The sequence below is a fragment of the Malaclemys terrapin genome, chromosome 1, assembly GCF_027887155.1.
Source record: "Malaclemys terrapin pileata isolate rMalTer1 chromosome 1, rMalTer1.hap1, whole genome shotgun sequence".
In the NCBI taxonomy this organism is placed as follows: Eukaryota; Metazoa; Chordata; order Testudines; family Emydidae; genus Malaclemys; species Malaclemys terrapin.
This window is the reverse complement of record NC_071505.1, coordinates 64816144-64843255: the sequence shown is the minus strand read 5'-3', so window position 1 is coordinate 64843255 and position 27112 is coordinate 64816144. Positions and strand designations below refer to the sequence as shown.

Below are 27112 nucleotides of genomic sequence, written 5' to 3'. Positions count from 1 at the left end.
CTGAACAATAACGACATTTTTATTCCACCAGTCTTCTTCCCATATGTATTCAGAAGAATCTGCATGCTTTTCTGACTAAGTTATATTTTACTACTTTATACTTCTGCTTGGACTGTTGAGGTCAATACTAGTCGAGGAGGCAGAGTTAAAGTTCCGATTGTAGAATCTTTATTGTTGGCATCATGTAAACCAGATTTGAAATCAGCTTGACTTTCAGATTGAGTTTGCACGGTTAGAAGTTAGGAAACATTTTCACTTGTAAGTTCCCATAAAAGTAACTATAAATAATAAAAGAAACTGACCTTTGAAAAAAAGTCAAAAAACAAAGCTTACCATCCACATCTCCCAAAATAATGAACTTCTGAATCACATGATAGTGTTCTTGGTTCTCCTCTAAAACTCTCTGAAAAACAGTTCACGTTTCCTGTGAAAACCATATACACCATACAGTGTTACCCATAATAGAATAGGGTCCCTCTCTGATGAGGGCTAACCTGAATCAAATAACTATGCTGAGAATAGGGTACTGTGCAAAGTGCAGGAGAGTATACACCTGGAGTACTGTCAGATACTATGGGTGCCACATAAGAAAAGAATGGTAGAATTGGGGGAGGGGAAGAAAAGGATGTCTAAGAAATTAATGCTGTTAGGGGGAAAAATAAATAAATAAATAAAAAAAATCTATGTTTGTGCTCTTAGTGAGAATAAAAGAGCATGATGGAGATGTATACAATTCGAAAGGTAAGAGAAAAAGGATTGCACAAAGCTACTAGAGCAACAGACAAGAAATGAAGCCCAGACATACATACACAAAGAAAAGCCTGTGTGCCTTGAGGAACTAATGCATGGAACATACTAGAGATGCAACTGTAAAGGTCTTAAACAATTTGACATTATGGGGATAACTAGGTAGGGGTGTGTGAATGTATATATATGGGTTTGCTTGTTAAATCATATTTCTCTGCATGTTATCAAGTGAATATTTAACAGGGGATAAATAAATAGGTCTTCTTCAGTCTAATCTTGTGCAAAAAATGTAATTAACACCCTGGATGTTAAAGGTACTATGGATGTGTGACCTACTTAAGTGATAAAATCTTACACTGTTCAGATTCCTACTATGCATAGTATGCAAAAGCTGAAACCTCTTAAAGGGACCCTGAACCAAATCACACACGAACATTTTTATCTAGTATTGGTACAAGAAACAAGATTAGGGAAAAATTCTCTTTTTTCATTTTTCCTACTTTGTACATTTGAGAGCACTTGAAAGTCAGCTTCACTGTTTCTTCAGTATAGTCAGCCAGTTTGGCAGAGAAAGTTGGGGTCAAGTGTACCTCATTTTTTGAATGTGTCAGGTTTTTAAGTTGCCTGTATTCCTTTCATAGTCAAATGGGCTGGCTGTGGGGGTGAGGGGAAGAATTTTGCAACTTAATTCATTTGCATTCAAAAAAATATCCCCCGTGGAGGCAAGAAAATGCTTGGAAATCTATAATAGAACCTTTTAGAAGGAGATTAAAACCAAATGACTTTCTTTTTTACAAAAAGAGCTTGCCATTGATTTCTTCAGCCCCAGTGCATATTTGAGATCATTCTGTTAAATACTGGATTAAAAGCAGTTCCCTGGGACAATATAAATACACAAAAACATTGACTGGAAGTTCTGTATTAAGTATTTACCTTTTTGTCTGTAGCCTGGAGTTCTTCAAAAACCTTTTCTAAAGTCCAGCTTCAAAATAAGAGAAAAATGAAGGTACAGAAACAGTTAATTTGAATGACTGCAGATCACATATGACCTTTATTGAAGTTAAAGTGCACAATAGTACTAAAGACTTACTTTGTTTCTAAATACTCTCTAGGGAGCTCTTCCAGTTCCTCTGTGGTCATTACGGATGTACGGATTTCCTGCTCTACCAGCGAATCCACCATGACCCGGAAATATGCCCAGACTGTATCTTCCCAGGTATCACAAACTGGAAGAAGCTTCATGTTAAAAAGAAAAAAGTCTGAATTAACAGATCTAGAGAAATATCAAAGATGTAGTGGCCATATGGGATCCCATCTATGGCCCATATAGTCCAGTATCCTGTCTCGAACAGTGGCCTCTGATGGGTCAAAGAAAGGCACAAGAAATCCTGCTGTAGCCCAAACCCATTAGTTAGAAGTTGGTTTTATTATGCCCAGAATCGTGTGGGTTTCTGTATCTTCCAAAACACTTAGCTTCTTTTAGATTTTTAATCCTTAGTATTGTACCTCCAAGTTTTTCCTACCTATATTACACAGATTTTCAAAAGGACCTAAAGGAGCAAGGTACACAAATCAAGCTCATTTGAAAATTCCAGCCTTTATGCCCAATCATTTTCTGAATCATGCTAAGCTCTTGGCATCAGCAACATGTTGTGGCAATGAGTTCCACAAGCAAATACTACAGTGTGTTAAAAAGTTTTGCCTTTTATCAGTTTTAAATTTGATGCTTTTCAATTTTATTGAACATCCCCATTCTGTTATACAAAGAGTGAAGACCAGGGCCCAATCTACCTTCTCTATACCATCATGATTTTGTAAACTTTTATCACATCCCCTTTTCTTCATCTCCTCTCCAACGTAAACAATTGCCAGTCCATGCCTCCATTCATTCTTCTTTTCCACTTTCTGAATGTCCTCTATTTAGACTCAGACTTTAAGGCCAGAAGGGACCATCATGAGCTAGTTTGACCTCCTGCACATTGCCGGCCACAGAACCTCACCCACCCACTCCTGCAACAGGCCCATAATCTCTAACAGAGTTACTGAAGTCCTCATATATTAATTTAAAGACTAAGTTATAGAGAATCCACCACTTATGCTAGTTTAGACCAGCAAGTGATTCATACCCCATGCTGCAGAGGAAGGCAAAACCCCTCCCCAGGGTCTCCGCAAATCTGAGCTGGGGGAAATTCCTTCCTGACACCAAATATGGTGATACTTCCTGAGTATGTGGGGAAGACACCCACCCCCCCCCCCGCTGGACACCTGGGGAAAAAAATCTCTGTAGTAACTCAGAGGGTTCCCCCCTCCTCCATCCAGTGGCCTATCTCCGGCCACTGGAAAGATTTGCCAATAGCAGTCACAGGTAGGCTATAGGAGATTGCCTGCAATAGCAATACCATCCTCTCCATAAACTTAGCGAGCTCAGTCTTAAAACTTTGGGTTTTTGCCTGCACTATTTCCCGTGGAGGGCTGTTCCAGAACTTAACTTCTTTGATGGTTAGAAACCTTCATCTAGTTTCAAGACTAAACTTATTGATGGTCAATTTATATCCATTTGTTCTTGTGCCAATATTGGCCCTTAACTTTAACTCCTCTCCCTTCAGTAGAGTATGAATCCCTGATATTCAACCACCAAAAGCTTACAATGTTTCAGAGCAAAAGGTAGGAACAGATGCAAAGAACAACCTAAAGATTATTCAGAAGTAACAATCAAAACTAGTTCTGGGGCCTGGACTTGGGGCTTGACTGTGCTCATGACTGTCACAGGGCGCACTCCCTGGGTGGATCTCATGCCTATATAGAAAGGGACTCAGCCACCTCCAAGGCAGCTTCCCATTTGCTTCCTCTGGGAAGGGTGGACAGTGGAACTCAAAGGGAAGAGTGCGTGGGATATGCAGCAATCATGGACATGCTTCTATTTAAGTCATGGATTTCTATTTAAATTGCTGATGAGAAAAATATAAGTAACAGAGGAATCATGGGTGCACCAATAATACTAGCAAGCCCTTGACAAGATACCCACCCTTCCTCAGCTGCTGAGCCTGCCCACAATCCCACTGAGAAGTGCACAGATCCACCTCTTCCTTTCTAGTTGCTGAACTGGAGTTCAATCACCCTTCCAAAATGTCTTTGCAATCTCAACAGCTACACTACATGCAAAAATCCTCAAAACAAGCACTCAATCCCCTCCCAGATGGTGAATGTGCCCAGTCTAATCCCACATGTAAAATCAGCCAAAGTTTTCTACTATATCTTTTTGATACAGAGTGACCAGAACTAAACACGATATCCCAGATACGGTCACATAATTCCATTACTACTGTACATTCCTTTCCTTGAGAATCCTAACATCTTGTTTATTTTTATTACAGCTACACATTGAGCAGAGATTTTTGCTGATGTGTCAACAATGATGCTCAGGTCTTTGAGTTGCTACAGTTAAATGTAGAACTTAAAGTTGTCTTTTCCCAGGTCCAGGTGCTTCTGCCAACATATTTAGTGCCCTCCTTAAGGAATTGGAAAGATTACATTTTGAGGAAATGAAAGAAAAATTAATATGTATATTTTAGTGATAAAAGATGGGGGCAGGGAAAACATACCAAAAATATGTGAAAGGTCTAAAACCAAGAAGAAGAAGAAAAAAAAAGAGGATAATTTAAGGTGTTAAAAGGAGTAATGGGAAACAACTGAAAAAGGCACAATTTGGCTGAATATAGGAAAAGCCTGACAGTGAGATTAGATTGTAGAATAATCTCATCAAGTGGTGAGGGGCTTATTGGTTAGGACTTAAAACTAGACCACACAAAACAGTGAAGATAAATGGGAAATACTCTTGCATCAGCAGGGAGGTGGACTAAATAGCACATTAGGTCCTTTTCCATCTCACACTTCTGTCATATGAAAGCTAGTTTAGTGTAGCTATCAAAGAATACTAGAAATCTGGATTGACCAAAACAGGAAAATCTGAATTGGCTCTATTGATAGCCAGCAAAACAAAAACAAAAAACCTATAACGTTCAATTGTGCTAGCTCAATTTAGATATGATAATGATGTAAAGGTGTCTATCATGTTTACGATCTTCTTGTTTACTAGGTTTTACAAACATTACACAAGTGACTGTGCTAGCTATCTAAAATTCTGCTCTCAGCTATGAGAAAGAAATACAATTTTACCAAGAGAAGTAGTACTTATCTTACATGAAAGATCACATACCTGTTTGAGGTTCCCACTGAGTGCTGCGTAGATTGCTCTCTCATATCTATTAAACTGCTCCTAATACATACATTTAAAAAAAAAATCATCTCTATTAGAGTTCTTGTTCAACCTCATAATCACTTGAAATTTTACTAGATACCAATCCATTATAACAGGGTCAATTCAGCAGCTTCCAAGAATAGTTAATGACCGCTGTTTCAACAAAGGGCTAAATATACCTCCAACCCCCAAGATACCTTATTAGGCAATACTATATTGAGTTGGGAGAAAGGGGAGATTTTTCCTGACCCCAGTGCATCATCTTATGCCAAGAAGAATGAAGATCAGCAGTCCCTGTAATGATATCTTAGCTAATATCTACAGTTTTGCTCTTATTCCTAAAAAAAGACTCATCCTTTTTAGATATTTCCTAAGCCATTTGTCTCAGTCATGATGCCAGTTTCACAGATTAATTAGGATACACAAATATACTACACACTTGAGGAATCCTTTCAGAAACACTGAAAACAAATCCCCCTGAGATGTAAGCACAAAGGGTAGATTCAGCTGTGTGGAAGTGAGTGTCAGCATCACTTGATTTCAGGAAAAACAGTTTACCCATTAACAATATCAAGCACGTAATATTTATCTTACATCTTCTGCCATTCGCCAACAACTGATTTTCCAAATGCATCTATATGGATTCCCTTCCACTGGTTCCAGCTCTGTTCCTATATGTAAAGAATAATTTAAAAAGCAGTGAGTATTTGAAGTTTCATAGAATCAGAGTTCAAGGCCAGAAGGGACTACCAGATCATTAGTCTGACTTCCAGTATACATCACAGGCCACCAACACCACTCAGTAGCCGCACACTAAACACAACTGAAATTGGACCAGCCCACAAGGGACTAGACTACTATGTGCCACAGACAGAATAGGAAGTTGTTTTTCTGCAGTGTGGTGAGCATGTTTTAAAATTACCGTACACCTCTACCACAATATAACACTGTCCTCGGAAGCCAAAAAAATCTTACCGCGTTATAGGTGAAACTGCATTTTATCGAACTTGCTTTGATCCGCCAGAGCGTGCAGCCCTGCGCCCCTTTACCGCGTTATATCCAAATTAGTGTTATATCAGGTCGCACTGTATTGGGGTAGAGGTGTACTTCAAAAGTTTAGCTGCAGTTTTGTTCTTAAACAAAAACTTAATAAACATAAACAGACCTTTTTACTCCCACCACTGGGCTGAGCCAGAGGTAGGGACATGGATTGAGGGATACCTCACTAAAAGGAAATATGGCAAGGCAGGACGCCAACTGGCACATGGATCTGTGCTTACTCATCTTGGAAAGTGTATATACGAGAGGAAGACTCTGGGGTGGGAAAAAGAGGCTATATACAGGGTACACTGGTGGAACATGGAGAAATAAGGAGATATAGGAGATCCAGATACAGAGGACTCGATCCTGTAAGATATTGGGCACTCTGGCTCTAATTCAGCAAAGCACCTAAAGCATATGCTTATTAGTATTTTTTTTTTTACTGGACTGGATCCAGACAGGGCTCGATCCTGCAAGGTACTGAAGAAGAGGAGGTAGAGAACTTAAAGCTTTCCATGTGGCTCAAAGCATCCCCTTTCCTCCATTGTACACCATCCCCATTACACCAGAAAGGGGAAATTCTTACCACCAAAACTTTTCATTGACTTGTTAACAGCTGCAGGAATGGAGTCCTGCTTTGGTGAGCTCAGGGGGGCACAGTGCTTGGATAAGTTAGATAGCACAAAAGTGTGTGATGAAAGATTAAAAGACAAAAGGTGAGGGGCTGTCTGGAAACCTTAAATATTTGTTTCCCAGTCATTAAGGTTTGAAGCTTTAAAGAAATGTAGATGAGTAAGAGTATCTCAATGAAGTAATTTTTGGTGCGTTAGCAGGATTCGGTTGAAACACTTTCAAATGTAATCATTTTTAAAGAAATTTCAATGTTAAAATATTCATATGGTGTCAGCTATAAAGACAAAGAAGGTTCCTCCCTACCATACACCTGTGAAAGTGTTTTCAAAACATAAAAGGGCCTTAAAATGACAGCTAAGAACTGTGCTTCCTTTAGACAGATCCAGACAACAAGAAAATCCTATGCCTGCTTTCTGGGTCTACTTCAGATAAATTTTGATCTAGGTACCTCCATTTACGTTTGGATCATGGTACAGTTTCCACCCTTCAAGAGTTGCAGCTCTCCAGGCCTGCCCACATCGTTTGCACAGGCGTTGTGCCTGTAAAACAACAAAAGGACGTTCTGAGCAACCGTTTTCAAGGCAGCAAAAGCACATGTATTCTCCTCTAGCGATGCATGGATGTTGGAACATGGTTAATCATCAAAAGTGTTTCTTTGCACAAACTAATGTGCTTATATTTTGGCAAGTCTAAACTCAAACTAAAAGGATCTTAAAATAAAAATTCCAGGTTTTATTTTTTCATTGGTTTTATTTTCCAATGATGTATATAAGACTTTTCAGTAGGTATTTTCAACAGCGCAAGAGAAGTACCATAGTACAACTACCTTTTTCATCAAGAGCTTTGCTGGCTTAACCCATTGTCGTATATTCTTCACTTCTAACTAGTTTTTAGGGCTGTTGATTAATGGCAGTTAACTCACGCAATTAACTCAAATTAATCACGATGAATCTCAGTTTTAATCGCACAGTTAAACAATAGAATACCAATTGAAAATTTATTAAATATTTTGGATGTTGTTCTACAGTTTCATATATATTGTATTCTGTGTTGTAATTGTAATCCAAGTGTATATTTTTTTATTACAAATACTTGCACCGTAAAAATGATAAACAAAACATAGTATTTTTCAATTCACATCATACGAGTACTGCTGTGAAAGTGTAATTTACAAATGTAGGGTTTTTTGGTTACATAACTGCACTCAAAAACAAAACGATGTAAAACTTCAGAGCCTACAAGTCCACTCAGTCCTACTTCTTGTTCAGCCAATTGCTAAGACAAACAAGTTTGTTTACATTTACAGGAGATAAAGCTGCCCGCTTCTTATTTACATCACCACCACCATTGCAAGGTATTTATGTGCTAGATATGCAAAACATTCGTATGCCCTTTCATGCTTTGGCCACCATTCCATAGGACATATTTCCCTGCTGATGACGCTCGTTAAAAAAAAGTGTTAATTAAATTTGTGACTAAGCTCCTTGTAGGATAATTGTATGTCCCCTGCTCTGTTTAACCTGCATTCTGCCATATATTTCATGTTATAGCATCGCGGGTAGCCGTGTTAGTCTGTATCCACAAAAACAACAAGGAGTCCGGTGGCACCTTAAAGACTAACAGATTTATTTGGGTATAAGCTTTCATGGGTAAAAAATCCACTTCTTCAGATGCATCTGAAGAAATAAATCTGTTAGTCTTTAAGGTGCCACCGGTCTCCTTGTTGTTTTCGTGTTATAGCAGTCCTGGATGATGACCCAGCATATATGTTGTTCATTTTAAGAACACTTTCACTGCAGATTTGACAAAACACAAAGAAGATACCAATGTGAGATTTCTAAAGAGAGCTACTAGGATTACCATACGTCCGGATTTTCCCGGACATGTCCGGCTTTTTGGGCTCCAAATCCCCGTCCGGGGGGAAATTCCAAAAAGCCGGACATGTCCGGGAAAATTGGGACATGGGGGCCGGCGGCTCGGGGGCCGGCGGGGACTGGCAGTGCTGGGCGGGCTGACCCAGGCTGGAGACGCGGGGGGGCCAGACTGTGCCACGTCTCCTCCCCCCACACCCCCTTTACCTGCTTCAGGCTTCCCGCGAATCAAATATTCGCGGGAAGCAGGGGAGGGGGCGGAGACTTTTGGGAAGGGGCGGAGTTGGGGGCGGGGGTGGGGCCCCGTGGAGTGTCCTCCTTTTGGAGGCTTAAAATATGGTAACCCTAAGAGCTACAGCACTTGACCCAAGGTTTAAGAATCTGAAGTGCCTCCCAAAATCTGAGAGGGACGAGGTATGGAGCATGCTTTCAAAAGTCCTAGAAAAGCAACAATCCGATGCAGAAACTACAGAACCCGAATGCCAAAAAGAAAATCAACTGTCTGCTGGTGGCATCTGACTTAGATAATGAACATGCTTTAGACTGGATTGCTTTGAATTGTTATCAAGCAGAACCACTCATCACCATGGATGCATGTCCCCTGGAATGGTGGTTGAATCATTAAGGGATATATTAATCTTTAGCGCATTTGGCACATAAATATTTTGCAACGCCGGCTACAACAGTGCCATGAGAATACCTGTTCTGACTTTCAGGTGACATTGTAAACAAGAAGCGGGCAGCATTATCTCCTGCAAATGTAGACAAACTTGTTTGTCTGAGCGATTGGCTGAAAAAGAAGTAGGACTGAGTGGACTTGAAGGAGCTAAAATTTTACATTTTTTATTTTTAATGCAGTTTTTTTGTACATAATTCTACATTTGTAAATTCAACTTTCATGATAAAGAGATTTCACTACACTACTTGTATTAGGAGAATTAAAAAATACTATTTTTATCATTTTTACAGTGAAATACTTGTAATCAAAAATAAAGTGAGTGCTGTACACTTTGTATTGTGTTGTAATTGAAATCAATAGATTTGAAAATGTAGAAAATATTCAAAAATATTTAGATAAATGGTATTCTATCATCTTTTTAATTGCACAATTAATCGCTTGACAGCTCTAGTTGTTTTAGATGAAGTCTTTTATAGTTTCTGAAAATATGCCTGTTGGTGCAAAGGCCTAAAATCCATCTTTTTGGGTGAAATTTTTCGACGTTATTGAGGGAATTAGGTACCCAACTCTCAGGTGCTTTGGAAAATTCCATCCTTTGTGCTGATAATATAAATCAGGCTATATACTGCCATGAATAGTCTTACTCAAGAAGTCTGCTTCCTCCAAAGCCAATTTTGGTACGCATCTGCTCTAGCTATATGAATATATAGCAGGAGTAAAAGTGATAGAGGAGGAAAAAAAATAGGCTTGCGTGGATTGTAAGTAAGCACACACTGTTGAAAGTTACTCATCTCACACCTAATTACTTACTTATCTAACTTATGTATCAATTCCATGACTGACAGAATAGTGAGGCAGACTGTGTTAAATGGTCATGCTTTCTTTAGTCTTTTCAAGCTACAGTGTCTGCAATAACTTGTCACTTTTGGGAATGATGATGAAGAGGGAAGAAAACTGAAAACACTGATAGCTAGGGATAGTGGGATAATACTTTCATCTCTAACAAGTGACTATATTCCTATGTTCCTAAGATTGTTAAGATCTTTGGAGCAGGAACTTCTTCCCCTCATTATGCACGGGTACAGTGCCTAGCATCCCGGCAGCCCCTAGCCCGCCACGGAGACCTTCAGATGCTACCATAATACAAATATTTAATTATTAATCACGAAAACCACTGGCACAGTGGGGAGCCTCTACCCAAGAGACACGCAGGATAGGAACTGCAAGAGTGCTGCTGAATTGAGAACACAGCACATACCATGGCAGGCTGACTTCACAGTGACAGGGTTGTAATTCCCCTCAAATTTGTGGGCAATAGTAGATTTACACCACAAATTACGTAAGGTATTTAAAAAAAAAAAAAAAGTAGAGCTACATTCAGCCAAAGGATTAATGGAAGAGAAGAGTAACCTCTTTTGTGCTGGTCAAAAGCACAAACTCCTACTATCCTATTCATGCCTATCCAGGAGTTCTTCAGAGAGATTTGACTACTGAAGCATTTATGGCTTGCCAGGGACAACAGAAAAAGGAGGAAAAAAAAAGGAAATGAAGTAGAGTCATCTTTCTCCTAGTAAACATGAAATCCAGGTGCTATTTTCATAGCTTCAAATCAGAATCATGAAGAAAGGAAGCCATTCTTAATGTTTACCACAGCCATGTAAAACCATCATTAAATGATTATATCAGCAAAGAGAAAAAAGCACCCTTGCAATTCAGTACTAGACGGAAACCCAAGAAGAATCAATTATGCTATTTTTCAAATTTGTACAGCACTCATATGCGAAAAAGGAGGTGCACAGGATAATTTAATAGTTTTGAAAGGTGCAGTTTACAAGCTCTTTCAGGTGTTCTAACTGTATCATACAGCACTGAGCAGTCAGTACTAAGCCACTTTAGTACCAAGCAGTGCTACTAATGTGCTGGCCTGACAGCCCTAAGTCCAATTTATCTACCATAATGCCTGCTCTCAACCCAAAGTTGCACTGGTTTAACTAAAGGTATGATTTTAAATTCAGTGTGGACACTCATATCAGTTAAGACCTGATTTATAGCAGTTTAGCTAACATGTGACATCAGCACCTGTAATCGGATGAAAGCTAAACTGATATAAGCATGTCTACACAGAAGTTTGTAGTGGGTGAACTAAATCAGTTTTTATAATGTTTGAACAAGTCCGAAGGAAAGGGAAGGTCACTACAGGTTTTTGAGGCTTACCTCATCAGTCATCCCAGCTCTGATAAGAGTGAATAGGTACTTGAGTAACCTGGCATCATCTTCTCGATCCAAATCATCGAGTGGCATTTTCTGTCTTATGGGGGCATCTGGGTCCTACAAGAAAAAAAAGAAAAGGAAGGACAATGAATCCTCCATCCCCTACACTGCAGATATTTCCCTCTGTATGCAGGTCTCAAAGGTTATGAATGATGGTAAATCCATCTGTACTCACTTTCCCATGTTGACAACAGTCTGACTAGTCTGCATAAAAACTGGCATTACATTCCTGATCTCTCCTCTTTGCCTCCCCAGTCACTGAGCCCGAGAGATTACTGTTCATCAATTTCAATCCTTTCGCCTTCCCAAAAGCCCTGTCCTCTTGCTCCTTTCACCACAAACATTTCCCCCTTGTAATCTGCCTCTCCAGATAGCAGACCTTTTCCTTTCCTACCTTTACCTTTGAGTTCTTCAAGAAGGCCATTTACAATTGTTACACTGACTTCCTCTCTTCTCACTTTCTCGTGGATCCACTCCAGCCTATTTTCTGCTTTCTTCAAAACACTGAAACCGCTCTTAACACCACTAACCACCTCCTCCTCACCAATTCTCAAAGCCTATGCTCATCTTTCTTGACTTTGCCTCTGCATTTGATACAGTTGATTACTCCTTCTTCCTGGACAGTCCTCCCTTGGTTTTCAATACACAAGAAATAATAATGGGAGGAAACCAGAAGAGGATGATAGCACCCAAAGGCTCCAAACAGAATCAGGGTTTCATTGTGCTAAGTGCGATACAAAAAGTGTGTCCTAGAGAGCTTACAAATAGTGCTGCACATTCAATTCAAACAAACATTTTGTTCTTACTTTTAGGTCCCTACATCACACAGCCCAAATCTAAATTGGACATGGCCTTCTTTCATATTCCCCACTGTTTTTCTCCACTCTGCCAATGTCAACCTTGATACCCCTTTTATTACCTTGCTCCATAAGCATCTGTCCCTTACATTTGGCATGCCCTCCCAAAATCTGTTCATCAAGCTAACCTCCTTTATCACAAAAATTATTCTTGTAAGGTTTTTGGAAGTGAGGTTTTAAGTGAAGGGGCAAAGGTAACTAAATTAAAAAAATAATTTTAAAAAGGGAATCAGAAAGGCACTTGCACAACATGATGGTTTGAGTAATCATGTTATTTATTGCCACTTGTCTTTAATCCACTCCACCCTCCTTGATCCTTGTTGATTTATGATTTTCACATGTAGTGTCAAATTAAATCAAGCTTATTTGCTCTTCTGGGTAGAGATACTGTTTGTTTTGAAGCATCTAACATTTTGGGGCACTTAAAAAAAGTACCAATAAAGCCACTCACCTCAATGAATAGCTAAGCAGTATTTCTACTGAAAAAAAGGGGAAGGTGGAAAGAAAAACGAAATCCACGATGGACTAAAGTCGGATGCCCAGAACAATAAAGACAGTGTACATAATTTCCCCAAATGGTCAGCGCTGCTATCATAAAAAAGAAATCTACTGCAGGAGTTTTTCCATTTTTAAGACAGAACTCCTGAACTTTTGGGGAAGTTGTGCTGGGTAGGAAAAAAAAATACTAATTACCCCAAAAATCCAATTTACACCTACTATGAAGCCAAACATTTTAAATTATACTTACTAGTTCAGTTACCAGGGGACGAGTACTTCCAATGTATGTGCTGAACTGTCGCTGCTTCAAAATATGTAGAGTGTTCTCCCTAAAAGCAATGAGAAGTGTTCTCTTTAAAGAGACATTTAAGATATCAAATGTTTTTTTCAAAATGGCACATCAAAACAAAGTAATGGATACTTTGATTCTTCACAAGATGGGTTCTCAGTGTACCAATTTCTACAGTTTACTCGGAGGCCTGTCAGCTATAATACTGTTGTGTAAATATAATTCAGCTAAAAACATGAAAGCAGCCCACCAACTGATATATGATCAAATTCACCTAGATTTGTTTCATTCATCCAAATAATGGAATCATTTCAGTGTGGTAAACTAGATTGTATATTAAACTTCTAAAGTCTAGCACACTCAGTTCACTTCAGGATTCCAGAACTTATCATTGGCCTTTCAAGTCTGATTTAAAATCCATGGTGGGATTTGGTATTTTCTGACCTGAACCCATTGCTGAGAATGAATATGACAAGAACTACTGTTGCCAAGACATTATAGACACAGTGACAAGGACTTGAGCAAAGAAATAAAAAGGTGCAAGTGAAGGGACAGATCATTGTATTAACACACAAATGTGAACTATTTCATCCATCTTAAATAATAAGATTACTATCAGGCAGCTACCTATTAATTATTTCTATTGCGGTAGTACCTAATGACCTCAAACAGTGATTAAGGTACTATTGCACTAGGCATTGGATAAACTATACTGATAGTCCCTTGGCAGAGAAAAATTACAATCTAGGATTTTGACAATTGAATAAATAGACAAAAAGGGGTAAAACAAGGCAGCAACAAAGGCAGGTGTGTTTGCATAAATTAGCAAGCACAGTGGTGTCAGTAACCTAGCCACTGTAGACAAATCAATTCTTGTCTGTTACATATATTGCTCACAAAAATAAATAAATGTGAAGTTAATGATTTGCCTCTAGGTTAAATTAAAACCACTCACATTACACCACTTTTGTTTTCCCTAAAGAAATGCACTGAATTCTCTTTTTTGGGGAAGTCGCCGTGTCAACAGCTGACCAAAAAACATCCTTAGCTTTTAAAAAGCTGGCAACTCCTTTCATTTTCTTTTTTAATTCTTAGAGGTATTTTAAAAACTAACAGCAAGTTGTAAAACAGCTTTATCAACCAGTTTGCTTTAATACTTGTAGGAAGCATGCAGTCAGTGTACATAATACAAGAGAAAACTTCTGCATAACCCTTAATGATGATTCAATAACTCACCAATATACAGATTTTGCATAGAACTCAATGTTGTCAGAGAAATCTCCAATTTCATCCTTGGCAATGCTCTCTAACCAATCTACCACCAGCTGGAATATAAAATTAAGCTGTTTTTTAAAACACTCCTGTTACAAATATAATACCAGCCTCCCAGCCCAATCCTAGCCTATTCATTATCTTTGTATCCTAAAATGTATATACATCTCCAGATCACTGCACCCATATCTCCTAAGTAACCAAGCATGACTGATTGCGTGTTCAATCCCAACTTTTGTTAGCCATTCCTGTTACAATACTGATGAGCAGCTTATTCTGCTCCATATGTTGGCTAGTAAAAGATAGAGCTAGCCTCGTCTGGCCTAAAGACTCCTAATCCTCTACCCTTTTCATATTAACTTCAAGAATGTATCTGGCCTCCATCAATGCAGAAACGAAGAAACTTTTGCCTTCACAAAAAGAACCGTGCATACAATCCCTAATGAGGTTATATAACCAAGGAAACCCATTTTAGAGAAACATATAGTGCTAGAAGCAGTTTAATACTCTACATAGCTTTGTTATAGTTTATAATGGAGTATAATGAATATCTAAAGCTTGTTAGCTTATCTACTCCCATATCTTTCTCAATCTTTAAATCATACCTGGCTTTGTCGAACCAACGAGTCTTTCTGAAACAAGATGCCTACAGCCGTCTTTTCACTAGCATTTAGAACCTATTTAAGAAAGAGCTTTTATTTTTTAATAAAAAAATAAACAGTGTCAGAATATAAATGGCAAAAACAAGAGAATTCAGGGAAGACAAATTAATATCATATCCACTGACCTTCTACAAGTTTTATATTGGTAGCTTAGAAAAAAATAATGCATTATATCAAGATAGAACAGATATACTTTCATATACCATAAAATAAAATTACGTCTAAACATGAGATTGCAGAATCAGTCCATAGGTGACATGTTACAAGTTAGATAATGGTAGCAGATACTGGTATACTTTGGATCCCAGTCAGGTTATTCAAGTATTTATTTTAGATTTCTACAAAAATAAAAATAGGCACTAACTCAAGGTTCTAAGTGCCCTTGCTGTAAGTTACAAAATGAAAAACTGATCAGTCAGCACAACACAATATTCCCCCTTTGCCAGACAGATCTAACTCCCATTAAACCCTCACCAAAAGTAGGAGAAAGAGGCTCTTGCTAAAACCTGGAGGATTTTTTTTTTTATTTATCTCATCTTAGACAATGAAAATCGAATCAGTTTAATTTTTGTTTACATTCAGTTTTACTTTCAAGTTCTGAGTGGTGCAATATTTGGGTTGCAAACAAAGAAGACAAATGTATTTAGATTTAAAAGTTGTCCCTTAAAAAAATAAAAGGGCTCTCTATAGCATGAAGCTTACCGCAATTTCAAACATTGTTTCATCTTCCAGGGCAGACTGTATTCTATCTCTAGAGACAAAAGTACAAAATTTTATTAATGGTTAATATGAAAAAAGTTAAGGTTGTGTGTCTCCCACTGTAAGTCTTCCCTACAAATACAAATGAAGTGAAGAAGCCACTCACTGATCGATCTAGCATTCATGTTTAATACCTATGCAATGACAAGTTAATTGTGACTCTTATTAACATTTATGCAACATGTTTACACTAAGCAAAGGGGACTGGTAAGGGAAGTGGATTGGGCAAACGTATTAAGGGACCTAAAGGCAGAAGAAGCCTGGGATTACTTTAAGTTAAAGATGCAAGAGCTGTCAGAGGCCTGTATCCCCAAAAAGGGAAAAAGATTACTAAGCAAGAGACTTAGACCGAGCTGGATGAGCGACCGGCTGAAAGGGGCGATTAGGAAAAAACAGAAAGCGTACAAAGAGTGGAAGAGGGGAGGGATCAGTAAGGAAACTTACCTTAGCGAAGTCAGAGAATGTAGAGATAGAGTGAGAAAGGCCAAAGGCCGGGAAGAGTTGGACTTAGCGAGGGGAATTAAAAGTAATAGTAAGAGGTTTTACAGCCATATAAATAGGAAGAAAGCAAAGAAAGAAGAAGTGGGACCGCTGAAGACTATAGCCGGAGAGGAGATTAAAGATAATCTAGGCATGGCGCAATATCTCAATGAATATTTTGCATCGGTGTTTAATGAGGCCAATGAAGGTATTAGGGATACTAGCACCGTTACAGAGGGGCATACGGGATGGGGGATTACCGCATCCGAGGTAGAAACAAAACTAGAACGCCTTAATGGGACTAAGTCGGGTGGACCGGACGACCTTCATTCGAGAATATTGAAGGAATTGGCGCGGGAAATAGCAGGCCCATTAGCGACTATATTTAATGAATCTGTAAACTCGGGGGTAGTCCCGTTAGACTGGAGAATAGCCAATGTGGTTCCTATTTTCAAGAAAGGGAAAAAAAGTGACCCGGGTAACTATAGGCCTGTTAGTTTAACATCAGTAGTGTGCAAGGTGCTGGAGAAGATTCTGAAAGAGAAACTAGTTGAGGACCTTGAAGTTAATGGCAAATGCGATAAATTACAGCATGGTTTTACGAAGGGCAGATCGTGCCAAACGAATCTGATCTCCTTCTTTGAGAAAGTAACGGACTTATTAGATAAGGGAAATGCGGTGGACCTAATATACCTGGATTTCAGTAAAGCGTTTGATACAGTACCCCATGAGGAACTATTGGTTAAAATGAAAAACATGGGGATCGATATGAAAATCCAGAGGTGGATAGGGAATTGGTTAATGGGGAGAATGCAGCGGGTCGTATTAAAGGGTGAATTGTCGGGTTGGAGGGAGGTTACTAGTGGAGTGCCTCAAGGTTCGGTTTTGGGACCCATCTTATTTAATCTATTTATAACTGACCTCGGGACCGATTGCAAGAGTGGGCTGATAAAGTTTGCGGATGATACGAAGGTGGGAGGAGTTGCAAACTCGGAGGAGGATAGGGATACTCTGCAGGGAGACTTGAATGAGCTTGTGAATTGGAGTATCAGAAATAGGATGAAATTTAATAGTAAAAAGTGTAAGGTGATGCACTTGGGGACAAATAATAACAATTTTAGTTACAAGATGGGGACGCATTGGTTAGAAGTAACGGAAGAGGAGAAGGACCTAGGGGTCCTTGTGGACCGCAGGATGACTATGAGTCGGCAATGTGACGTGGCGGTGAAAAAAGCCAATGCGGTCTTGGGATGTATTAGGCGAGGTATATCTAGTAGAGATAGGGAGGTCCTGCTTCCGTTGTATAAGGCGCTGGTGAGACCTCATTTGGAGTACTGTGTGCAGTTCTGGTCTCCAATGTTTAAAAAAGATTAACTCAAACTGGAACGGGTGCAGAGAAGGGCGACTAAGATGATCAGAGGAATGGAAAACCTGTCGTATGAAAAGAGATTAGAGGAGCTTGGGTTGTTTAGTCTGACAAAGCGAAGGCTGAGGGGGGATATGATTGCTATCTTTAAATATATCAGAGGGGTTAATACAAGGGAGGGAGAGGAATTATTCCAGTTTAGTACTAATGTGGACACGAGAACGAATGGATACAAACTGGCCGGGGGGAAGTTTAGGCTTGAAATTAGACGAAGGTTTCTGACCATCAGAGGGGTGAAATATTGGAACGGCCTTCCGAGGGAAACGGTGGGGGCGACGGACCTGTCTGGTTTTAAGATTAAGTTGGATAAGTTTATGGAGGGAATGGTTTAATGATAAAACATAGTAGCCAAGGAAAACCAAGCAATGGTACATGAACAGCATAATGGCCAACAAGGGTCAGGCTAGAGACTCTTGCCTATATGCTCGGGGTATTACTGATCGCCATATTTGGGGTCGGGAAGGAATTTTCCTCCAGGGTAGATTGGCTGAGCCTCTGGAGGTTTTTCGCCTTCCTCCGCAGCATGGGGCAGGGATCACTAGCAGGAGGGTCTCAGCCGATTGAAGTCACTAAAACACAGGATTGGGGACTTCAACGGTAGAGTCCAGGGAAGGGTCTTGCGGCCTGCAGCATGCAGGGGGTCAGACCAGATGATCATAATGGTCCCTTCTGACCTTAATGTCTATGAGTCTATGAGTAAGCTGCTTAACTATTTTTCCATGCAGAATATAAATCTGGTAGTCTGTACATCCAAGTGACTAACTCATTGCAAAAGTAAAACCAACATACTTTTCAAAAAAATTACCTGTAAAGTGAGGACAGTAGTCTCCAGGTTACCATCTCTTGCTTGAGAAGCCACAGAACACTGGCAGTCTTTGAAAACTTCTGCTGTCCAGGAGTCGCTCGGTAAACTATTTTCCCCAGTATATTCACCTGATGTCGATAATGATAAACAGTATGTTATCCATTTTCTATTGTGTTTCAAGCCATTAAAATAATTTTTGCATTACCCTGAGTACTCTCTGTTAGCTAAGATAGATCTTAAAACAAGCAAGCACCTTTCATTTCATTAGTTGGGAGCAGAAACACTAAGGCTATGGCTACACTACAGAGCTTTGCAGCTGCACTGCTGTAGCACTACTAGTACAAATGCTCTAAGCCGACAGGAGAGAGCTCTCCCACCGGGAGCAGCCGTAGCTATAATCAGCAGGAGAAGCTCTCCCACCGACACAGCGCTGTCAGTAGGTCAGTGTAACTTATATCACTCGGGGTGGTTTATTTACACCCCTGAGAAACGTATCTTAGGTCAGTATAAGATGTAGTGTACACATGGCCTAAGCCTACCCCAAACTGCCTGAACAATTGCAAATTGTCAGTTCTAAGCATGACTCATTAACTGAAGGGAAACATATTAAGTCCTTGTTACGAGCTGCATGAAACACTTATGGGGCCACACGTAAAACAAGACCTAATAGAATCAGCCTAGAAACAGAGGCAAAAAAAAAGCAAGGAAGCCAAGTGCTAACCTGTGAGCACAGTGTGACCCTGGGAAAAGCTAAAGAGAACTTTTGGGTCTCATGTTGCAGGGCTCTACTGGGAATGCAGTGGTGAAAGCAGCAGCATGTTGGGCCACTGCCCCCAGGAGCTAGTGCCCCATTCTGTTAGCAACTCCAGCATGGCTGTACTGCCCCCAGTTCTGCCCACTGGCAGCTGTCCCTGGTCATGCTAGTGGGTGCAAGCATCTCGTACACCCCCGGACAGGAGACGCAGGCTGCTGCGTGGAAGGGACTCGTGTCTGGGGACCTACAAGCCGCTCGCACACACTAGCACGACCAGGGACAGATGCTGGTGAGCCTGGTGCCCGCCCCAGTGGGTGGGGCTGGGGCAGTACAGCAACGCCAGAGGAGCTGCCGGTGCAGGCTCCTGGGAGCAGCATCCTGAAATGCTGCTGCTTTCGCCGCTGCAGTTCCTGGTAGAGCCCTGCAGCTTCACGGATACCGATTTATATCCGTAGATACGAACTTTGTATCTACGCAGGGCTCTACCAGTTTCCAAAAAGAAATTGTGAGCTGGTCTTCCTGCTGAACCAAGATGGAGCAAATGAGGGCGATGCTTGAATAAAGATGGATAAAGGAATTTAAAACAAGATCTGGAGGCTTCACAAAAGGAAATAAAGCAGCATCTGGAGAATTCTCAGAAAGGGCTGAAGGTTGACTTGCAGGTGAAAATCAAATCTCTGTTGGAGAAAGAACTTCAAAGTGTCCAGACAGGTTGTGAAGCCCAGCTGCAAAGCTCTCAGGCTGGAATGGCAAGACAGATCATAGAGGTGACCAGCAACCTGACTGCCACAGATCAGAAGTCTGGTCTCCATGATTTCATGGAAACCAGGTAAGCTTTAGCCCACTTGGAAAATTCAGCTCCAGAAGGAAAACAAAGCATCACAGATGACCGTGGAAGGCAGCTGTCTGGATGAGGAATTGAGCCAGCCAAAGGACTTGGGTAAAACTGATATTCACAACACTTTCCTACCACATTTGTAAATCAGAGGCCCAGAGAGGAGAAGTCCAGCTGTCCCAGCTCCAGTGGTGCAAAAACTCACTACCTTTGAGAGAATGACTCCATGTGAGGCTTATGTGGTTCACTTCAACATTATATATCAAAGTAATAGTTGGGAAGAGGGAAAGAAAGGAGAATTACTAGCAGCCAACTTGAGTGCTCAAGCTCTGATTGTGCAGAACTTAATCCCAGAAAACAGTTATCCAGAACTGGTACAAGCCCTGGACATGCAGTTTGGAGTTAGCCATCAAGCTGATCTGGCCAGGGCACAGATAAGAGCTAGGACAGGGAAAGAAGAAACCCCACCTGACCTAGAAGAGGACCAGCAGAGACTTGTGTTCTTGGCATACCAAGATACCAATGAGGCCTCCCAGGACAAGTTGGTGATGGACCAGTTGATAGATGCTCAGCTGGACTTGGACTTGCAGATCAAGTGAAATTTGCCACAGAACTTGAATCTTTCCTTGCAGCAGTGCATGATAAGCGGAAACAACCACTAGCGAGGAAGATAGAAGCGGATTGCCATGTGTCCTGTAATCATAGCTTTGTGAAAGAGGGGATTCTAATCTGGTTCATGATCTTAGTGAATGACTAGAAACAGTGATAAATTTGGTTTGTAAGAGAAGGGAAACTGGCAATGACACAAAAATTAAAGGAAACAGTTCAGTTAAATGCTGGTAATGTTTTAAAACTGGACACACACAAAAAAAGGTTTGCTATAAATTTAACACAGGGCAAGACAGACTGTTGGAAGTGTCTAGTGAAAGCCTCTCATTGTTCAGGAAATAGGAGTACACCAAGCTGATGGGGATAAAGTTTCATGGAGGAGCAAGGATCAGCCCCATAGTTTTTGGTCAGATATGGGCAGTTACACAAACAATAACTGGAGTCTGGCTAGCGTGCGTAATAGGATCTGTAAATCAAGCACAGCGGTGACTGATGCTGGCTCAAACAAAGTTATTAAAAACCAGATGTTTTTTAAAAGGCTAGGGAATCGGGGATCCAACACTGAACCACCTAACCAGTCTTAATGGAGACAGTGATGGGGGCAAGGGCATCCATCCAAAAATTGGATTTTGGAACTCGAGCAAGGAGTCTGGGTGGCAGAAACAGTGGATGAGCTTGGATTTCATTAGGGTTAGTAACGGTAATGAATCATAGAATATCAGGGTTGGAAGGGACCTCAGGAGGCCATCTAGTCCAACTGTCTGCTCAAAGCAGGACTAATCCCCAGACAGATTTTTACCCCAGTTCCCTAAATGGCCCCCCTCAAGGATTGAACTCACAACCCCGGGTTTAGCAGGCCAATGCTCAAACCACTGAGCTATCCCTCTGGTGTAATCAATGCCAGGAAAGGTGTCTTACAAATTCTCTTTCAAGATATGGCCCAAGTCAGACAAATGGCTTGTAGGCAATTGTTTTGCAGTGACTGAATTGTCCTGCTTCTAGAGGTAGAAATCATTTTAACAGCTGTATCAGTGGTTCCCAAAACTGTGGGTGATGACCCCATCAGCAAGTGAGGAGGAGAGGGGGTGGAGTTGGGTGAAACCTGGTTACAGGTGGAGTTAAAACCTCATTCAAACTGATGTGTTAATGCACCCTTCACTTAAGATAGCTTTAAGAAACACTTATGGGTGCATACCTAAAATAAGGCCTAATAGAATTAGCCCAGAAACTAGCACCAGGTTGATAGCGGGGGCATTCCACTGGGTGTTGTGAACAAGTGTGTGGGGGTGTATGAGAGAACACAAAGCAAGAACAGACAAGAACAGAGGCGCAATGGCAAAAAAAGCAAGGAAGCCAAGCACTAGTCATGAGCACTGTGACACAGGGAAACGCAACCTAGATGGAGTTACTATAAGGTGGATACATAACTGGTTGGAAAACCATTCCCAGAGTAGTTATGAGTGATTCACAGTCAAGCTGGAAGGGCATATTGAATGGAATCCCACAGGGATCGGTGCTGTGTCCGGTAGTGTTCAATATTTTCATCAATTATTTAGATAATGGCCAAGAGCGTACACTTATAAAATACACTTAAAGTTTGAGGATGATACCAAGTTGGGAAGGGTTACAAATACTCTGGAGAATAAGATTAAAATTCAAAATGATCTGGACAAACTGGAGAAATGGTCTGAAGTAAACAGGATGAAATTCAATAAGGACAAATGCAAAGTACTCCACTTATGAAGGAATAATCAGTTGTACACATGCAAAATGGGAAATGACTGCCTAGGAAGGAGTGCTGCAGAAAAGGATCTGGGGGTCACAGTGGATCACAAGCTAAATGAGAGTCAACAGCGTAACACTTGCAAAAAAAAGCAAACATTCTGGGATGTATCAGCAGGAATGTTGTAAGCAAGACACAAGAACTAATTATTTTGTGGATTAGGCCTCAACTGGAGTACTGTGTCCAGTTCTGGGCACCACATTTCAGGGAAGATGTGGACAAATTGGAGAAAGTCCAGAGAAGAGCAACAAAAATGATTAAAGATCCAGAAAACATGACTTATGATGAAAGATTGAAATAACTGGGTTTGTTTAGTCTAGAGAAGACTCAAGGGGGACATGTTAACAGTTTTCAAGTACATAAAAGGTTGTTAACAAGGAGCAGAGAGAAAAATTGTTCTCGTTAACCCCGGGGATAGGACAAGAAGCAATGGGCTTAAATTGCAGCAAGGGAAATTTAGGCTGGATATTATGAAAAACTTCCTGTCAGGGCGGTTAGGCACCAAAATAAATTGCCTAGAGAGGTTGTGGAATTTCCATCATCGGAGGTTTTTAAAAGCAGGTTAGACAAGCACCTGTCAAGTATGGTCTAGATAATACTTGAGTGGATTAGAAGACCTCTTGAGTACCCTTCCAGTCCTAGGAGTCTATGACTGCTCTATAACCCTGGGAAAAACTACAGAGCGCTTTTGGATCTGGTGTTGGCTAAAAAGGCCTGGGGCTGTAAGCTAAGAAACTGCTCCTTTTGTTTTTGGTTCTCATGTTCAGAGGAGCAGGACTTTGTACATTACTCGTAAATAAATAAAATGCCCAACTCCTTCCAACTGTAACATCCAACGGGCCCCAAAATTTGACTAGCAGTTCTGGTCGGAAAGGAGAAACATCCCTAGTTTCAGCAACACAACCTCTTATGAAAGGAAATAGAACTTGAAATTTTTACAACAATTTACCTGATTATTACAAGTATTCTCATACTCTTCTACAAGTTCAAAAACGGTAGTTGAAGTGTGCTTCAAAAACGAATGCAGAAAATCTGAGTACATACTCATAGTAGCTAGAACACATTAAAGAAGAGTCATGATAGCATGCCATACTCTGTGAAAAACTGAAAACACAAAGAAATCTCTTGATGACAGAAATTTATATTCAACATTTTCAAGCACTATACAAAGCTCTATTTTTCAATAAAATCTCATTTGCAGCTCTTCTTTGGTGCAGTCATGATGAAAATAAAATGCAGACGCTTACATGAACTATGTACACCCTGCAGAATATCATGCAAATTTACCACCGCAACTAAGAAAGTGAATTACATAAGGACACAGCAATTATACCACATCTTTTGCTATAGACCTGGTTGTATGAGAAAGCTTTAAAGATATACCAAAAGTGCCTAGCTCCATAAAATGCAGCTGTTTTACACCTTAAATCTCTAGAACTGACAGATTATTTGTGACTCCATATCATAAAGAACTCTCTTTTCTCTCAATAATGATTAACAAGTTTCCTGAAGGCAACTTCAGTCACAAGAAAGTTCACAAAGTATCATCTCCAGCCAGCAAGTAGAAGGAATTGGGGGGGGGAAAGAGTCAGGCAAGAATATTCTGGAAAAACATTACAATAAAGGAAGTAGAACATACATCTAAGAATTGCATAAGATAATAATAGTTTCGTTATTTTGTTGTGAAAGCTCAAAGTCATCTCACCAGCTTCTCCGGGATCATCCTCACGCAACAGAACAGCACTCATGGTGACATCCTCTGTCACATTGGACAAGTCTAGGTTTGTGTACATTCCTGTATGCTGAGGTGTGAGTGCAGCTGTCCAATTGCTGTCATCCAACTAAAACACAACACAGAGAAAAATAAAAGCAATTTTAGACTGTCAGGAGCTTTCAAGCTTCTTCATTCTATGATTATTTCTTATGGATACAAGCAAAGAAACTCTAGAAATGAAAAATGACTCAGCTTTTAGAAATGTTAGATTTGCCTTTTAAAAAGGTACAAGTCTGGATGTACATGTTTTTCTAATCTAATGGGAAGGATGCAAAATTTCACTCTTAAAATACATATCCTCCTCTCTCCCTAAGCCGTATTATGTCAAACCCTAACTTGGACTGAAGTATTAACTTGTCCAAAGTGGGTGAAAAGCAACAGAATAATTTTAACCTATAAGCAAGTTAAGAGAGCTGCTGGGGGAAAAAAAAAAAAGTCACAGAACAGAGCCAAAAAGTGACATAAAACAGTTTGAATTAAAACAGTTCATTAGGAGTTTTCAAGGCTTCAGGTGAGGTTATAAGATTAAAGGTATGTTTTAGGAATATTCTACATTTTCAAATATACTGATTTTAGTTACAACACAGAATACAAAGTCTAGATTGCTCACTTTATATTATTTTTATTACAAGTATTTTAATAATATTTTGCAACGCTGGCTACAACAGTGCCATGCGAACGCCTGTTCTGACTTTCAGGTGACACTGTAAAAAAGAAGCGGGCAGCATTATCTCCTGCAAATGTAAACAAACTTGTTTGTTTGAGCGATTGCCAACAAGAAGTAGGCTCTAAAGTTTTACATTGCATTCAAAAACAAAACAGGTTTTTTTTGTACATAATGCTACATTTGTAAGTTCAACTTTCATGATAAAGAGATTGCACTACAGTACTTGTATTAGGTGAATTGAAAAATACTATTTCTTTTGTTTTTTACAGTGCAAATATTTGTAATAAAAATAAAGTGAGCACTGTACATTTTTTATTCTGTGTTGTAATTGAAATCAATATATTTGAAAATGTAGAAAACATCCAAAAATATTTAAATGAATGGTATTCTATTATTGTTTAACAGCGCAATTAACCGCGATTAATTTTTTTAATCACTTGACAGCCCCAATACAAACATGGACGAAGGAAAATACTTAAGTTTGATGAGATACGGCGATCATTCCTTTTGGTTATTTCTGGGGGAACCTGTGGTAACTTAACCAGATGAGCACAGCAGCAAGCTGGCTGAGAGTGACAGAGACTGGAGCTATCACCACAATGACAAGCATCCTAATAATCATCACCATGGCTACCATCACCAACACTACATGCTAGGTCCCAGTGATTTGTCATTAGGTCTTTTCCCTGACCCTGAGGGATATTCTCACTGAACCAATGAGGACAGGGAATCAGACATCATCATCTTCATGGCAGTATGTTAAGCACCTCCTGAAATGTGAACATAGGTCCTTGCTATTCTCCAACCTGTTTTTCAAATTCCATTCCTACATTATTCCTCCTGCTTCTCTTCTATCTTGGCCTTTTTGCCTTATAGCCAAATGCAGAGGGAGGGATGAGACCTACTAGTTTTAAGTTTGAAGGACAGCCTAAATAATTTAGAAGACTGTTGTCTCATTTTTAAGAGACTTTGGCAAATGGGAACTTATGCTTCAGTCACTTTCAGTTGGGCATACCGAAAGTTTTCCCATGCTGACCTTATATAGTCAGTTTAATTCACTGACTACAGTCGCTCCCTCTGTTCCTTTAATAGTTTAGTTGTAAATATGAAACATGTTTTGATAAGAGACGTTTATGTATACAAAACATTTAGGATTGTTTTGTTTAAAAAATAAACTTTATATGTTGTTGTGTGTTTAATTAAATTCTAGTTATCCTAATGCAGCTTGATACAAATCATGAGCAAAAAGATTAATAAGAAAATTATCATTTTCTAATATTCAAAATGTACAATTAATAGGAATCTGAAAATATTAAGCAATAAAATTGCTTAATAAATGTATACAGTATATAGGTATTTTGCTCCTAGGTAGCAGAAAGATGTACCAACTCCAATGTAAAGGCTCTATTTAGTTATAAAGCAACAAGTTTTAATGGTTATATTAACCATTTTGAGAAGGCACCTATCTTTAGAAAATAACTGAAATACAAATGGAAAAGTTGATTAAAATTGAGGATTTAAATTGAGGTTTTCCATTTGGTGATTTAAATAGCTTTGGTTAAAAGCAAACCACCCTGCTTATTTCAAAATGTATGTGAACACAGTAAGCACTTCTACCTTGTCATAAGGTTCATATGAGCGAAGAAGGGAGAACAACATGCCCTATAATCTTCATACCATAGACAGATGGCCAAAGAATCCAGGAGTATGCGTAAATTGAGGGGATTTCCCGCCTGTTCCCAGGATGGTAGACATATCTAGCTGCTTTGTGGAACCTCGTGTTTGTGGAGTAACTGAAAAGCAAAACAATATTTTTCTAAAAAGGAAGTTTAAGGCTATGAAGCTCTGTTGCCCCCCCCCCCAAAAAAATAAAAAAAAAAAATCAGTAACTGAGATTGTAAATGTACTTATGAAGTCCTACATTCAGTTCTCTAAGGAAAGAGCTGAACTGTTTCTCTCTCAAAGTTCGGGTAACATTATCTTTACTATTATTATTTGGGCTTTGTCAGCATGCCTGCTGCTACACAGAAAGAAACATTGTCTCGGCATTAACGAACTTTAAGACAATTACAGAATAAAGTCTTTGAGGTAAAATAGAATAGTGAGGAAAAAAATATAGAAAACAAAACATTTAGTGTTTGT

At 39.6% G+C, this 27112-nt stretch overlaps 1 protein-coding gene across 3 annotated transcripts in view; it reads right to left on the bottom strand.

Moving 5' to 3' along the window:
• The window catches only part of NUP107 (nucleoporin 107), a 43407-nt gene that overhangs the window by 10979 nt on the left and 5316 nt on the right, over positions 1-27112 (bottom strand). For 2 of the 3 annotated variants that reach the window (XM_054026026.1, XM_054026035.1), the window contains 15 exons: positions 26648-26763; positions 24235-24370; positions 23479-23582; positions 18549-18676; positions 15781-15829; positions 15022-15093; positions 14381-14469; positions 13106-13184; positions 11444-11557; positions 7128-7218; positions 5600-5676; positions 4964-5023; positions 1838-1983; positions 1681-1729; positions 334-403 (listed from right to left, as the gene is read on the bottom strand). In XM_054026026.1, coding sequence (XP_053882001.1) covers positions 334-403; positions 1681-1729; positions 1838-1983; positions 4964-5023; positions 5600-5676; positions 7128-7218; positions 11444-11557; positions 13106-13184; positions 14381-14469; positions 15022-15093; positions 15781-15829; positions 18549-18676; positions 23479-23582; positions 24235-24370; positions 26648-26763 — 1380 coding nt within the window. Of the gene's footprint in view, positions 1-333; positions 404-1680; positions 1730-1837; positions 1984-4963; positions 5024-5599; positions 5677-7127; positions 7219-11443; positions 11558-13105; positions 13185-14380; positions 14470-15021; positions 15094-15780; positions 15830-18548; positions 18677-23478; positions 23583-24234; positions 24371-26587; positions 26764-27112 lie in introns of those variants that run through there. The other variant, XM_054026044.1, reaches the window with a different exon arrangement.